We start from the raw sequence: 13,306 nt of genomic DNA on the forward strand, positions 1-13,306 counted from the left end.
GCGCTTGCACGCACAACACACACACACACACACACACACACACACACACACTGTACAGGGCTTCCCACAGTGACTGGGCAACATTCCCAACCGGAACGGGCAGCTCAGTGGACTGGAAGACTAACATTACTCCAGGCGGGCTCTGGGTTAGATCAACTCTGGGAATTTCACACAGGAGAGAGAGACAGAGAGAGGAAGAGAGAGAGAGAGAGGGAGGGAGATAGAGAGAGCACGATTGGGAAGGGGGAGGAGCTAGATGTGCTCTCGAGGCACCAATGCTTGAGCCAGAGGCCCCTCAAATACAATGAAATAGAAAAACCAAAGAAGAATACACAAAACGTTTTATTAATTTTTTATATATATATTGTGGCAGATATCATCCCCCGTCCCATGGCTACGTGAAGATGGGAGATACTACTGCCATGGGAGGAGGGGAATCAATTAGGCAGCTGATTAGCACTGATAGAACACACCTGTGGCACCACGAGATCACCCACACACACATAACATAAAACACTAGGACAGAGTATTGTTGAGTACAGGTGTGTGTGAGAGAGAGAGAGAGAGAGAGAGAGAGAGAGAGAGAGAGAGGAGAGAGAGAGAGAGAGAGAGAGAGAGAGAGAGAGAGAGCACAGAGAGAAGACAGAGAGATGGAGCAGACACAGAGAGATGGAGAGAGAGAGAGAGAGAGAGAGAGAGAGAGAGAGAGAGAGAGAGAGAGAGAGAGAGAGAGAGAGAGAGAGAGAGAGATACAGAGTTTTGCGAGGTGAGAGGTTGTTGAGAGGAGAGGTGAAGGCGAGAAGGTGTTCTTTGTGTACCGGACCCTGGACTGGCTGAGAAACCCCCTTGTGTACTGACCCTGGACCGGAAGACAAACTCTTGAGTATTGAACAATCCCTTTTTTTGTACGAGAGCCTGTTTTGTGTTTTTGATAGGGATGCTTGATATTGGCTTTTTTACCGATACCGATATTCCGATATTGTCCAACTCTTAATTTCCGATACCGATATCGACCGATATCAACCGATACCGATATATGCAGGGTTTCCCCCCCCCCAAAAACGGAATAATTTCAGGTAACTAATAATTTCACTGGATATATATATAACAAATATTGTTATTGTTTTTTTCTTTTTTTAAACCGATACCGATATTTTCCGATATCACATTTTACTGCCGATATCGGCCGATAATATTGGTCGGCCGATAATATCGGACATCCCTAGTTTTTGACCTTGGACTCTATTACGACTACCCTAATTGCCCATCGGACTATATTCTGCCTTATTCAATAAATATATTTTATTGATTGAAACTGCGCTTGTGTGGACAGTTGAATTGGTTTGTTTTTTAACCGTGACGAGTCTCAACACCACCAGGCTCATCACAATATATATATATATTTTTTTACTTTATTTGTAAAAGGAGTAATATATGGCACCTTTATGTGGTATGTAAAGAGGAGGGGATGAAAAGAGGAGGGCATGTAAAGAGGAGTGCACTCACTGGGCTCACAGCACACGGAGACTCGCAGCTTCATACAGGGCAGAGGAGGGCCTTCGTCTGTGGGTAGAGCTGGAGAGAGAGAGAGAGAACAACAGATATTTGTATAATGTGCTGTTCACTAATGAAGCTCAACAAACAGTGAATTCAACCAAAATGTTAACCAATCTAAATGAAATCGAGAGAAAATTGCCCGGTAGAGAATGAAATCTTTCCATCAAAATAAAGTGTGAAAAAGTGCTGCAGGTGTTTTTACCAGTTGAGGCATTTCCCGTATATCAATACCGATGCAATGGTTAAGTCTAGAAACAGGCCGACCTCAGCAGCATTTCCTGCCTCTCTAGCTTTGGTTTCATGTAATAAAACTAGCTGGCAATTGGCTATAAAGGCAATATATTTCTAAATAATTCACAAACAGCTACAGGAACCCTCTTCACAAGAATGTACAGAATGTACGACAGAGTCTATCTCACTCTGTATCAGTAATCTAGACTGATGTATTACAGAATAACATGGAACAATATCGTCGAACCCCATCCTCTGCGACACGTGCATGATCCGAGGATGTCAAGGTGTTTCCTGTTTGGCTGCTGCTGCTGCCAGAGTTATGCGTCTGCTCTACACATGGAAATACCAACGCAGAAGTGGGGGTGGTGGTGGTGGTATTGGTAGTGGTGGTGATGGTGAGTAGTGGTAGTAGTAGTGGTGATGGTGGTAGTGGTGGTAGGTGTGATGGTGGTAGTGGTAGTGGTGGTAGGTGTGATGGTGATGATGGTGGTAGTGGTGATGGTGGTAGGTGTGATGGTGGTAGGTGTGATGGTGGTAGTGGTGGTGATGGTGATGATGGTGGTAGGTGTGATGGTGATGATGGTGGTAGGTGTGATGGTGATGATGGTGGTAAGTGTGATGGTGGTGATGGTGATGATGGTGGTAGTGTGATGGTGATGATGGTGGTAGGTGTGATGGTGATGATGGTGGTAGGTGTGATGGTGATGATGGTGGTAGGTGTGATGGTGATGATGGTGGTAGTGGTGATGGTGGTAGGTGTGATGGTGATGATGGTGGTAGGTGTGATGGTGATGATGGTGGTAGGTGTGATGGTGATTGTAACTGAGGGGTACAATTCCCTGACTGTATTACTAGATATGATACTTACTACCACTACCTTTGTACTTAATATTCGGCCACCCAGTACTCGACATAAATATATTATGATGAACACTGTCACGTAGATGAAACGGATCCAACACAAATGTACGAATTAGAAATAGGTCTTTATTTCTACACAGCGATGGTGTGTAGAGCAAGCACTTAATCAAATCAATCACATTTATGAATGGGAATTAGTATGCACTTTTATGGCAAGAGTATTCGTCGGTATATCAATCGAGAATGTCCAATCTCTGAAGGCGCAGGTGGTACATATACGACCTGGAATAGTTAAGGAATAACAGCAATGATACTTTAATGATTATAGACTGGATACACTAGGGGGGGTTAATCCGGTCGCTTGTAAGCCGACAGGAGTAGGAAAGGGGGGGGGGGGTAGAGTCCGGCTGCCTCATCCGGCCAAGGGTATCCCAGGTGAACCCACTGTAGTGCCGTTCAATGCGCCGGCGATCCTTGGACCACAGATGAAAGCAGGTGGACTCTCTGTGAGCCGGCTCTCTCCGGTCCACGGGGGAGAGACGTGAAGCGACCTCGTCTTGCAGAGCGTCTCCTCACCTTGCGTCCTCTCCAGGGGGGGGGGGGGGTTCCAACACACGGCAGTGTCGGGGGTCTTTATCCATGGAATAATCAACGTATACAAAGCATAATCCGTGCCTGGGAAGGCGGGCTGTCGTCGGTAGAATAATCCGGTATACAGGTCCACTCGCTCGTCGGCTCTGGGGCTCCTCGGGTGCAATCTCACATGGGGTCGATCATCCTGGGTAAGCAGCCAGTTCTCTGCCCGAAACGATGGGGTACTGACTACGGTAGTATTCTCACCGCACGAAGCACTATATATTAACAGACTATTATTAGCTTAATAGACTACGTCCAACTCGACGATATAGTGCCAAATATGACTATTCAAATATTAATATACACGATGTCTCAATACCGATGGTAGGCCGAACTTGGCCTTACTCCCACACGTGGCGTCGCGGGGAGGCTTTACGTCTGTCACTCTATTGGAGGGTAAGAAACTGGACTGAAAAAGAAGTCCTACTTTAGTAGCGCAGTATATATACGCACTATGAACAAATAGTCCCATTAGTGGTGCGGTAGCCAGATTCCTACGCGGAACTAGGACTTGTTCGTACATGTTGAGCGGTACGTTTGAACTGGGTCTGGGGGGTATGGCAGCCTGGCACCAAGGTCTCGACCAATAGTAGAATGGAGACTATTATGGGATGTTCAGTAGGCTAGAATGGATATTCAATGCATATTGTACAAGGAATATACAAGGGATATCAAGGAATATTAGAGAATATACAAATACAATTAAATATATATATATAATAAATATATATATTCGGTTTAATCTGGCCCTTCACAACAGCCACCCCCTGATTGGTCCCAGACCTAATCAGTTAAGCAGAGACAGATTAATCGCGTTGTCTATTTACACATAAGGGTTTGCTGTAGGGGTCAGTCAACTTCACAAAGTCATAGGGTTATAGGGTCATGGTCATCATCGATTGTGTCTGGGAGTCGGGGCAGTTCTATGAGCCTCGCCACGGGACGGGTGTAAGTGCGACCCTGGACAAGCACTTCAGCTGCTCGGACCTTGCCGTCGGCACCGGTGATCACTTTGCTTACGCGGCCGGCCGGCCACATAGCTCTGGGCAGTGATTGATCAATAATCATGACGACTGTTCCTTCTGTCAAATTGTCTCTCTCCTTTACCCACTTCTGGCGGGTCTGTAGAGACGGTAGGTAGTGCAGTAGGAAACTGCTCCAAAACTTGTCGGCTAATACTTGGCTGTACCTCCACATTCGTCGGCCGTTCGCTTCTTCAGGCCGGTACATTGTCTGGGGTAACGCGGGATCTAGCCGCCCCATCAGGAGTGTGTTGGGGTCTGCGGAGATAACAGTGCTCAATCCACAGAACACAGGCTTCTTATTCTCAGCCTCCTCCTGACTGGCTTCCCTCGGGATAGGCGTGGGCCACTCTCCTTCCGGGAGCTTTAGGAATGCTGGGCCGTCACTGTAGACATTGCGACGGGTGAGGTCATCCAGGGGCATCCCCCGGGTGATGACGTCAGCTGGGTTCTGTTTTGTATCAACGTAGCGCCACTCTGTTTCTCCGGTTAACTCTTCGGTTAAGTCTTGAATCTCGGTGACTCTGACTCCCACGAAGACTTTGTACTTGCATGAGTCTGATTTGATCCAGGCGAGTACTGTCGTGGAATCTGACCACAGGATTGTTCTAGACACCGGTATGGTGAGCTCACGTTGGATGAGCGTGGCTAGGTGCGCTCCGGCTAGGGCTGCGCAGAGCTCTAGACGTGGGATAGATTGTTGCTTGCGTGGGGCTATTCTCGAGCGGGCGAGGACAAATGCTGTGTAGATCTCTCCCCCCTTTTCTTGGGCCCGCAAGTAGGCTACTGATCCGTATGCGACCTCTGAGGCGTCACTGAAGACGTGTAAGTCCATTTTACATGTCTCTGGCCTCACCGTGGGTGGGAAGTAGCTTCGGCGCATATTAACGCCTGGGAGTGAGTGGAGCTCCATCTCCCACTCTCTCCAGGTGGATGCAAGGTGTGCGGGAATGGGGTCGTCCCAGCCCTGGTCCTTGTCCCACAATGCTCGTACGATCATTTTTGCCCTGGTGGTGTACGGTAGAATACATCCTAGCGGGTCATATTGTCGGGCGAGTGTTGTGTACACACTCCGTCTGGTGGTCGGCGCCGCCGCCGGCCTTCCCTGCTCCGTAGTCAGGGGCTTGTGTCTGTAGTGAAGCGAATCTGTTTTGAATCGCCACACCAATCCCAGGGTCATCTCCTGGGCTTCTCCCGGGATTGTAGCCATCCAGGTCTCGCTGCTGGCTGCCTTGTCCTCGGAGGAGAGGCTGCGCAGTACTTGCGGATCGCTGCTGGCCCACTGCCTGAGATCAAAGCCGCCTTTGATCAATGAGGCGTGGAGTTTAATCAGGAGAGCCTCGGCTTCTTCCTGGGTTGAAAGGCTTTGTAGACAGTTGTCTACGTAGAAGCTGTTCTTTACGCTGTGTCGGACCTCTTCGTCCGCTGCTGGGTCCTCTGCTACATGTTTCTGTAGTGCAAATGTAGCACAGCAGGGGCTGCACGTCGTTCCGAAGGGGAGGACTTCCCATTGGTAGATGGCTGGGTGCTCATCTCCTGGCTTCTCTCTCCATAGGAACCGCAACAGGGGCTTGTCCTCCTCTACTAATCTCACCTGCAGGAACATTCCTTTAATGTCCCCGCTGATGGCCACCTTTTCCTGGCGGAAGCGGAGTAGAACGCCGAGTAGGGAGGGGCCGAGTGTGGGACCGGGCAGTAACTCTTTATTCAGATTTTGGGATCCGATCTGGTAGCTGCAGTTAAATACTATGCGGTCTTTACCGTTGTGATGGACCTTGTGGTGAGGCACGTACCACGATTCAGTGGTCTGGTCAGCCTCTTTAATGTCCATCTTTATGACGTGTCCCGCTGTGATGAGCTTCTCAATCTCAGCGCGGTATACACTCTCTTGGGCGGGGTTCTTGGCTAAGCGCCGCTCCGTGTTCAGCAGGTACCGTTTTGTGGCGTCTGTCTTGGCGTGGAAAGTAGGCATTCCTTCTCGCCGCAGGAGTGGCGTGGCGTATCTCAACACGCCGTTGACCGGGACTCTCTTGGTCCCTGTCTCGAGGAGGTGAATGGCGTAAATGTCATCTTTAGAGCGAATGTCTTTCCTTCCGTTCTTAAAGGGCATTTGTTCCAAGGTCCATAGCCGCTCTACGTGTTGCAGGAGTGCGGTTTCTCCCTCCGTGACTCGGGAGTGGAGACATCTAGTGGCTGTACTTCGGTTGAGAGATTTGGCGAGCGGGCCTTGGAGAGTCCATCCCAAACGGGTCTCGACTGCTGCAGGACAGCCTCGGGGTCCGGTATGAACCCGGTCTATCGGGACAATGAGGTCTGCATGGTCGGAGCCTATCAACAGGGTCGGCATAGCATTGTCTATGAGCGGGATCGGTAACTTGCGCAGATGTGCATATTTCTCCATCAGCTTGGCGACGGGGTATGTGTACCGCGACAGTCCTATTTCTTGGCTGGTGAAAGCGTCTGTAATCTGGTACGTCGCTCAGGCTGGCCGCTTGCTGCGATAGAAAATGAGACATTCTCGCCCTTTATCGTCTTCAAATCTCGTCTTATTGTCCGAATTGTCATTTGGGTTTCGCTTCCCCGCAGCCCTAGCTGGGCCGCAGCGGAGGCGAGCAGAAGGGTCTTCTCTGACCCGTCATCGAGGACGGCGTAAGTGTCCAGGACTTTATTCTGGTAGCTTAGTGTCACACGCACTACTTTTAGGAGTACTCGGGCTCCACTGCTGCTGGCGGGATCGATGTACATGACGCTCGCTTTGCTGCTGGATGGTGCGGGTGAAGGGCGCTGTCTGTTACTGTCGTGAAGTATGTCCAGATGGGCTCCATCGCACTTGGTGCACCTTTTCTTTAAGCGCCATTCGGCTGCCATGTGTGAGCGCACACAGCGAAAACAGCGCTTGTTGGACTTTATCCATTGACTTGCTTCCTCCGCGTTCAGCTTGGGGAAGGAGTCACATTGCGCTAGCCAGTGTTCTTTCTCACAGTAGGGGCACACTATCTTCCACTTCTCCGTTCTGGAGGGGGTACTGTGGCTCCTGCTGCTCGGTACTGACTCCGATTGGTGCATCACAGTCACCGATCTTCTTCCATCATTTAGTCGTCTGGTTCCTTCTCTGGAGCCAGGGGTGCTCCGTCCGAATGTATCTAGCCGTAGGCTGCTGACTTCTCTCGCCAGGAAGTCTGCTAGATCGAGGAGGTTCGGTTCGGGGCCATTCGGGTCTCGGTGGTCTCTCTGCCGCCTAAAACGCTCCTGTCGAGCGGGCAGCAGCTTCTCCAAGATCCTTTCCACATTTGAGTTGGCGTAAAGTTCATGCCTCCCCTTCTCTCTCTGCGCTCCCAACATCCCTACCAGGGACTGCACTCTGATGGACAGGTCGTCCATGTGCTCGATTGTCTATTGCTGGGGGTAAGCGGTCGATGTGTCGGATCTCCTGGATCACGTAATCCCATATGCGCCCATACCTCTGGTCCAATGCTACCAGCGCTGCTGTGTATGGGGTGGTGGAAGTCGCGTAGGCGAGCGCTATATTATGTGCGCGGGGTACCTTTAAGTGCTTCAGTAGGATGGCGTATTTATGGCGTTCATCCAATACATCCACCAACATGGTCTCCAGACACATGCAGAGTTCTGTATACTGGGCCCGGTTCTCTTGGGTGAAGTCGGGTACCATAGGCGTGCCAATGTATGACGCTGACTGTGGATACATCGGCGAGCGTTGGGGGAGAGGCCTCCTAGGCGAGTCTCCTCCCGCTCCTTGGTATGGGCTGGTACCGGCAGTGTACCATGGCCCGCTTGTCCAGGTGCTGTTCCTCGGTGCGGGTCGTGCGTCGTGCTCACCCGTGTATAGAGTCGGGGGTCTGTAGCGCAGCTCCGCGGGAGTATAGCCTGGGCTGTACCGGACCTCCTGGTCCGGTAGAGTACTGTGCTGTCGTCGGGCGTGGTTCTCCTCCTCTTCCTCTTCGTCTTCAGTTAGGTCATCCAGTGCTTGTAGTCTCTGGTTTAGCCTCTCCACAGGATATGCTGCTCCTTCCCGGTTGCTAGGTCTCGCTTGGACCGGTGGGGGGAGGTGGTCTGTGGGGGGTATAGACCTCGTCTGTTGGTCAAGTTCAGGGTTGTTTACTCGGCTAGGGGATGCCGCCCTGGAGGTGTGTCTAGACGAGTTCCTGGAGCCTCTGGCGGAGGGAGAGGGTGTTGTCCGTCTGATCAGCTGTTCTATTAGTTGCGCTTGCTGTCTGTCGCGCTCTGCGTCCCGTAGAGCACCAGCAGCTGCTCGCTGGCTGTCTGCTCGGTCTCGGGCCACATTCTCTTCCCTCTGAATGCGTCTTATTTCTAGACGTATATGCTCTTCTTCGCTCCGCTGCTGGATCTGCAGTCGGTCGCGTTCAGCAGCGGCGTTCAGGCTGATGAGGAAGGCCTGCTGTAGGGTCCTCTCTGCCTCGCTGGGAGAAGGCGGTTGTATAGGGGAGCCTTCCCTCGGGGTACTCCTTGCGGAGCCTTGGAGCTCTATCTCCACGGTGCTCTCCCCGTCTTCTTCCGTGCCGAGTTCTCTCTCGGTAGCGTTGTATTCCTCCCGGGACTCATCGGGGACTACTTCTTCAGTACTGGCGGGGTGTGAAGTCATGTCTGGTTCCCACTGGTCCCCACCGTGAACTTGGTCAGTTACATTAGAACCCGTAGGGGCCTCTATGGTCGGGGTAGTCTGGGCGTTGGGGTTAGACATACTTTTACTTTCTAGTTTTACCGCGTTTACTGTTAGTAGAAGACTAGGTTGTTGACTGACAGCGTCAGCCTCTAAGTACTGAGGGAACCGTCGTTCGCGCTGCGGGCGTTGGTTAGGAGGATCGTTTCGTGGAGTGTTCATCATAGGCCATTTCAATATTAATAACACTATATTAATATTACACTGATTACCATCCGGCTCGAAGGACCAATTTTAACTGAGGGGTACAATTCCCTGACTGTATTACTAGATATGATACTTACTACCACTACCTTTGTACTTAATATTCGGCCACCCAGTACTCGGCATAAATATATTATGATGAACACTGTCACGTAGATGAAACGGATCCAACACAAATGTACGAATTAGAAATAGGTCTTTATTTCTACACAGCGATGGTGTGTAGAGCAAGCACTTAATCAAATCAATCACATTTATGAATGGGAATTAGTATGCACTTTTATGGCAAGAGTATTCGTCGGTATATCAATCGAGAATGTCCAATCTCTGAAGGCGCAGGTGGTACATATACGACCTGGAATAGTTAAGGAATAACAGCAATGATACTTTAATGATTATAGACTGGATACACTAGGGGGGGTTAATCCGGTCGCTTGTAAGCCGACAGGAGTAGGAAAGGGGGGGGGGGTAGAGTCCGGCTGCCTCATCCGGCCAAGGGTATCCCAGGTGAACCCACTGTAGTGCCGTTCAATGCGCCGGCGATCCTTGGACCACAGATGAAAGCAGGTGGACTCTCTGTGAGCCGGCTCTCTCCGGTCCACGGGGGAGAGACGTGAAGCGACCTCGTCTTGCAGAGCGTCTCCTCACCTTGCGTCCTCTCCAGGGGGGGGGGGGGGGGTTCCAACACACGGCAGTGTCGGGGGTCTTTATCCATGGAATAATCAACGTATACAAAGCATAATCCGTGCCTGGGAAGGCGGGCTGTCGTCGGTAGAATAATCCGGTATACAGGTCCACTCGCTCGTCGGCTCTGGGGCTCCTCGGGTGCAATCTCACATGGGGTCGATCATCCTGGGTAAGCAGCCAGTTCTCTGCCCGAAACGATGGGGTACTGACTACGGTAGTATTCTCACCGCACGAAGCACTATATATTAACAGACTATTATTAGCTTAATAGACTACGTCCAACTCGACGATATAGTGCCAAATATGACTATTCAAATATTAATATACACGATGTCTCAATACCGATGGTAGGCCGAACTTGGCCTTACTCCCACACGTGGCGTCGCGGGGAGGCTTTACGTCTGTCACTCTATTGGAGGGTAAGAAACTGGACTGAAAAAGAAGTCCTACTTTAGTAGCGCAGTATATATACGCACTATGAACAAATAGTCCCATTAGTGGTGCGGTAGCCAGATTCCTACGCGGAACTAGGACTTGTTCGTACATGTTGAGCGGTACGTTTGAACTGGGTCTGGGGGGTATGGCAGCCTGGCACCAAGGTCTCGACCAATAGTAGAATGGAGACTATTATGGGATGTTCAGTAGGCTAGAATGGATATTCAATGCATATTGTACAAGGAATATACAAGGGATATCAAGGAATATTAGAGAATATACAAATACAATTAAATATATATATATAATAAATATATATATTCGGTTTAATCTGGCCCTTCACAACAGTGATGATGGTGGTAGGTGTGATGGTGATGATGGTGGTAGGTGTGATGGTGATGATGGTGGTAGGTGTGATGGTGATGATGGTGGTAGGTGTGATGGTGATGATGGTGGTAGGTGTGATGGTGATGATGGTGGTAGGTGTGATGGTGATGATGGTGGTGGTGGTGGATGATGATGGTGGTAGTGTGGTGATGGTGGATATGTAATCTATGTACTTGATGTACATGGTGGTGGTAGTGGTGGAGATGGTAGTGGTGATGGTAGTAGTGGTGATGATGGTAGTAGTGGTGGTGATGATGGTAGTAGTGGTGATGGTGGTGGTAGTGGTGATGATGGTGGTAGTGGTAGTAGTGGTAGTAGTGGTGATGATGGTGGTAGTGGTAGTAGTGGTGATGATGGTGGTGATAATGGTGGTTATAATGGTGGTAGTGGTGATGGTGGTGGTAGTAGTGGTGATGGTGGTGGTAGTGGTGATAATGGTGGTAGTGGTGATGGTGGTGGTAGTGGTGATAATGGTGGTAGTGGTGATGGTGGTGGTAGTGGTGGTGATGATGGTAGTAGTGGTGGTGATGGTGGTAGTGGTAGTAGTGGTGATGATGGTGGTAGTGGTGATGGTGGTGGTAGTGGTAGTAGTGGTGATGATGGTGGTAGTGGTAGTAGTGGTGATGATGGTGGTAGTGGTGATGGTGGTGGTAGTAGTGGTGATGATGGTGGTAGTGGTAGTAGTGGTGATGGTGGTGGTAGTGGTGATAATGGTGGTAGTGGTGATGGTGGTGGTAGTGGTGATGGTGGTGGTAGTGGTAGTAGTGGTGATGATGGTGGTAGTGGTAGTAGTGGTGATGATGGTGGTAGTGGTGATGATGGTGGTAGTGGTGATGATGGTGGTAGTGGTAGTAGTGGTGATGATGGTGGTAGTGGTGATGGTGGTGGTAGTGGTAGTAGTGGTGATGATGGTGGTAGTGGTGATGATGGTGGTAGTGGTGATGGTGGTGGTAGTGGTAGTAGTGGTGATGATGGTGGTAGTAGTGGTGATGGTGGTAGTGTTTGTGGTGATGGTAGTTGTAACGGCCAAAATGGATTTAATGTGCAGTGGATTTATGTGACCAGGGGGTGGCTCTTCTTTTATTTAAGTGTCAGGTACACCTGTATGAGGAGGAGTTTTGACCCGGAAAGGGCAATGGTTTTTGACCGCACGCACGAACACGCCACAGGGCGAAATGTTTGTAGGCAATTAGGTATTGTATTCATTATTATTTAATCAGTTTAAGGAACAAAAGCAAGGATATTCTGTTTGCATGGTGAAGCAAATAAATATCATTTTCCAAGTAAAGCTGCCTGCATTGTATCATTGGGACAAGGACTGTTTGGTATCAGATCAGATTTAGAAAGGCGCGTCAGCCAAGTCCATCTACGGGATCAAAATGCTCAGTAGCTCCGTATAAGACGGGAGCTCCTTTAATAGTAGTAGTGATAATGGTGGTGATGATGGTGATAATGGTGGTGATGATGGTGGTAGTGGTGGTGATGGTGGTGGATGGTGGTAGTGTGGTGATGGATATGTAATATATGTACTTATTTGTAAATATGTAAACATGTCAATAATATATAACTAATTTGTAATACGTACACATTGTACATTTTTGTAATTACTGTACGTACGTCAATATATTACTTATGGCTATAACATAACATACAATAATGTATCTTTTCCCTGTGGTTACATATTTTAAGCGAGATGGGGCTGGCCCGGCAGCAGGACAGAGACACACAGAGTGTGTGTGGTTGTGTTGTCACTGTGTTGTCACTGTGTTGTGGCTATGTGAGCCAGAGAGGGGCTGAGCCCGGCTCAGACTGAGTCCACTAATACCATTAGTGTTTGTAATGCTATTGTAGTGTCCTCCCAGTCTAATGCCATTATAATGTCTCCGGCGCTCTGGGCCCATTCAGCACACGGTCCCGGAGCCAGACATTTGGACCAACTTAATGCCTGATCTTTGATGTGGACAAAACACACACAATTGCTCTGAGCCTAATGTGGTACAATCAGGGGGGGGGCTATTGTTGTGTTTCCCTGCGCTGCCCTGCACAACCACAATAGCTCAGTGTGTGTGTGCATGTACTGTAAGTGTGCGAGTGTGCCCGTGTTTGTGTATATGCATATGAGTGTGTATTCCTGTGTGTGCTTATGTGTGTGTGTGTGTGTGTGCATTTGTGCACATGTGTGTGAGAATGTGTGTTTGCATATGTGTGTGTGTGAATGCATATGTGAAGCCACTCTCTCATGCTCTGACAATGCTCCATTGTCCCACTGGCCGCAACAGTAATTTATGTAAAGATTCTCTCTCTCCCTCCGTCTCATCCGTTCCTTCATTCTCTCGCTTTTGTTGCTCTGCCTTTTCTTTCTCCGACGTGGATTGCACTCATCCGCCCCCCCCCCCCCCCCCCCCCCCCCCCCCCCCATCTCTACCCCCCTCACCCCCCCTCCCTCCCTGTACTGTCAGACTTTGTCCATCTTTGCTCTCTCTCGGTCACTCTTCCACACTTCTCTACCTCAGTCTACTTTTCGGAGTGCCTTCTCCCTCTCTCTCTCTCGCTGTATTGATTTCCTCCCACACTCCGCTGTCCC

At 49.7% G+C, this 13,306-nt stretch overlaps 1 protein-coding gene across 1 annotated transcript in view; it reads right to left on the bottom strand.

Annotated features, from left to right (window-relative positions):
* efna4 (ephrin A4) overlaps positions 1 to 13,306 on the bottom strand; it is a 61,585-nt gene that overhangs the window by 7,242 nt on the left and 41,037 nt on the right. The window contains exon 3 of the mRNA XM_084336115.1: positions 1,507 to 1,575. Coding sequence (XP_084192241.1) covers positions 1,507 to 1,575 — 69 coding nt within the window. The remainder of the gene's footprint in view (positions 1 to 1,506; positions 1,576 to 13,306) is intronic.

Source organism: Notolepis coatsorum (genome assembly GCF_963971535.1).
Source record: "Notolepis coatsorum genome assembly, chromosome: 19".
NCBI lineage: Eukaryota > Metazoa > Chordata > Actinopteri > Aulopiformes > Paralepididae > Notolepis > Notolepis coatsorum.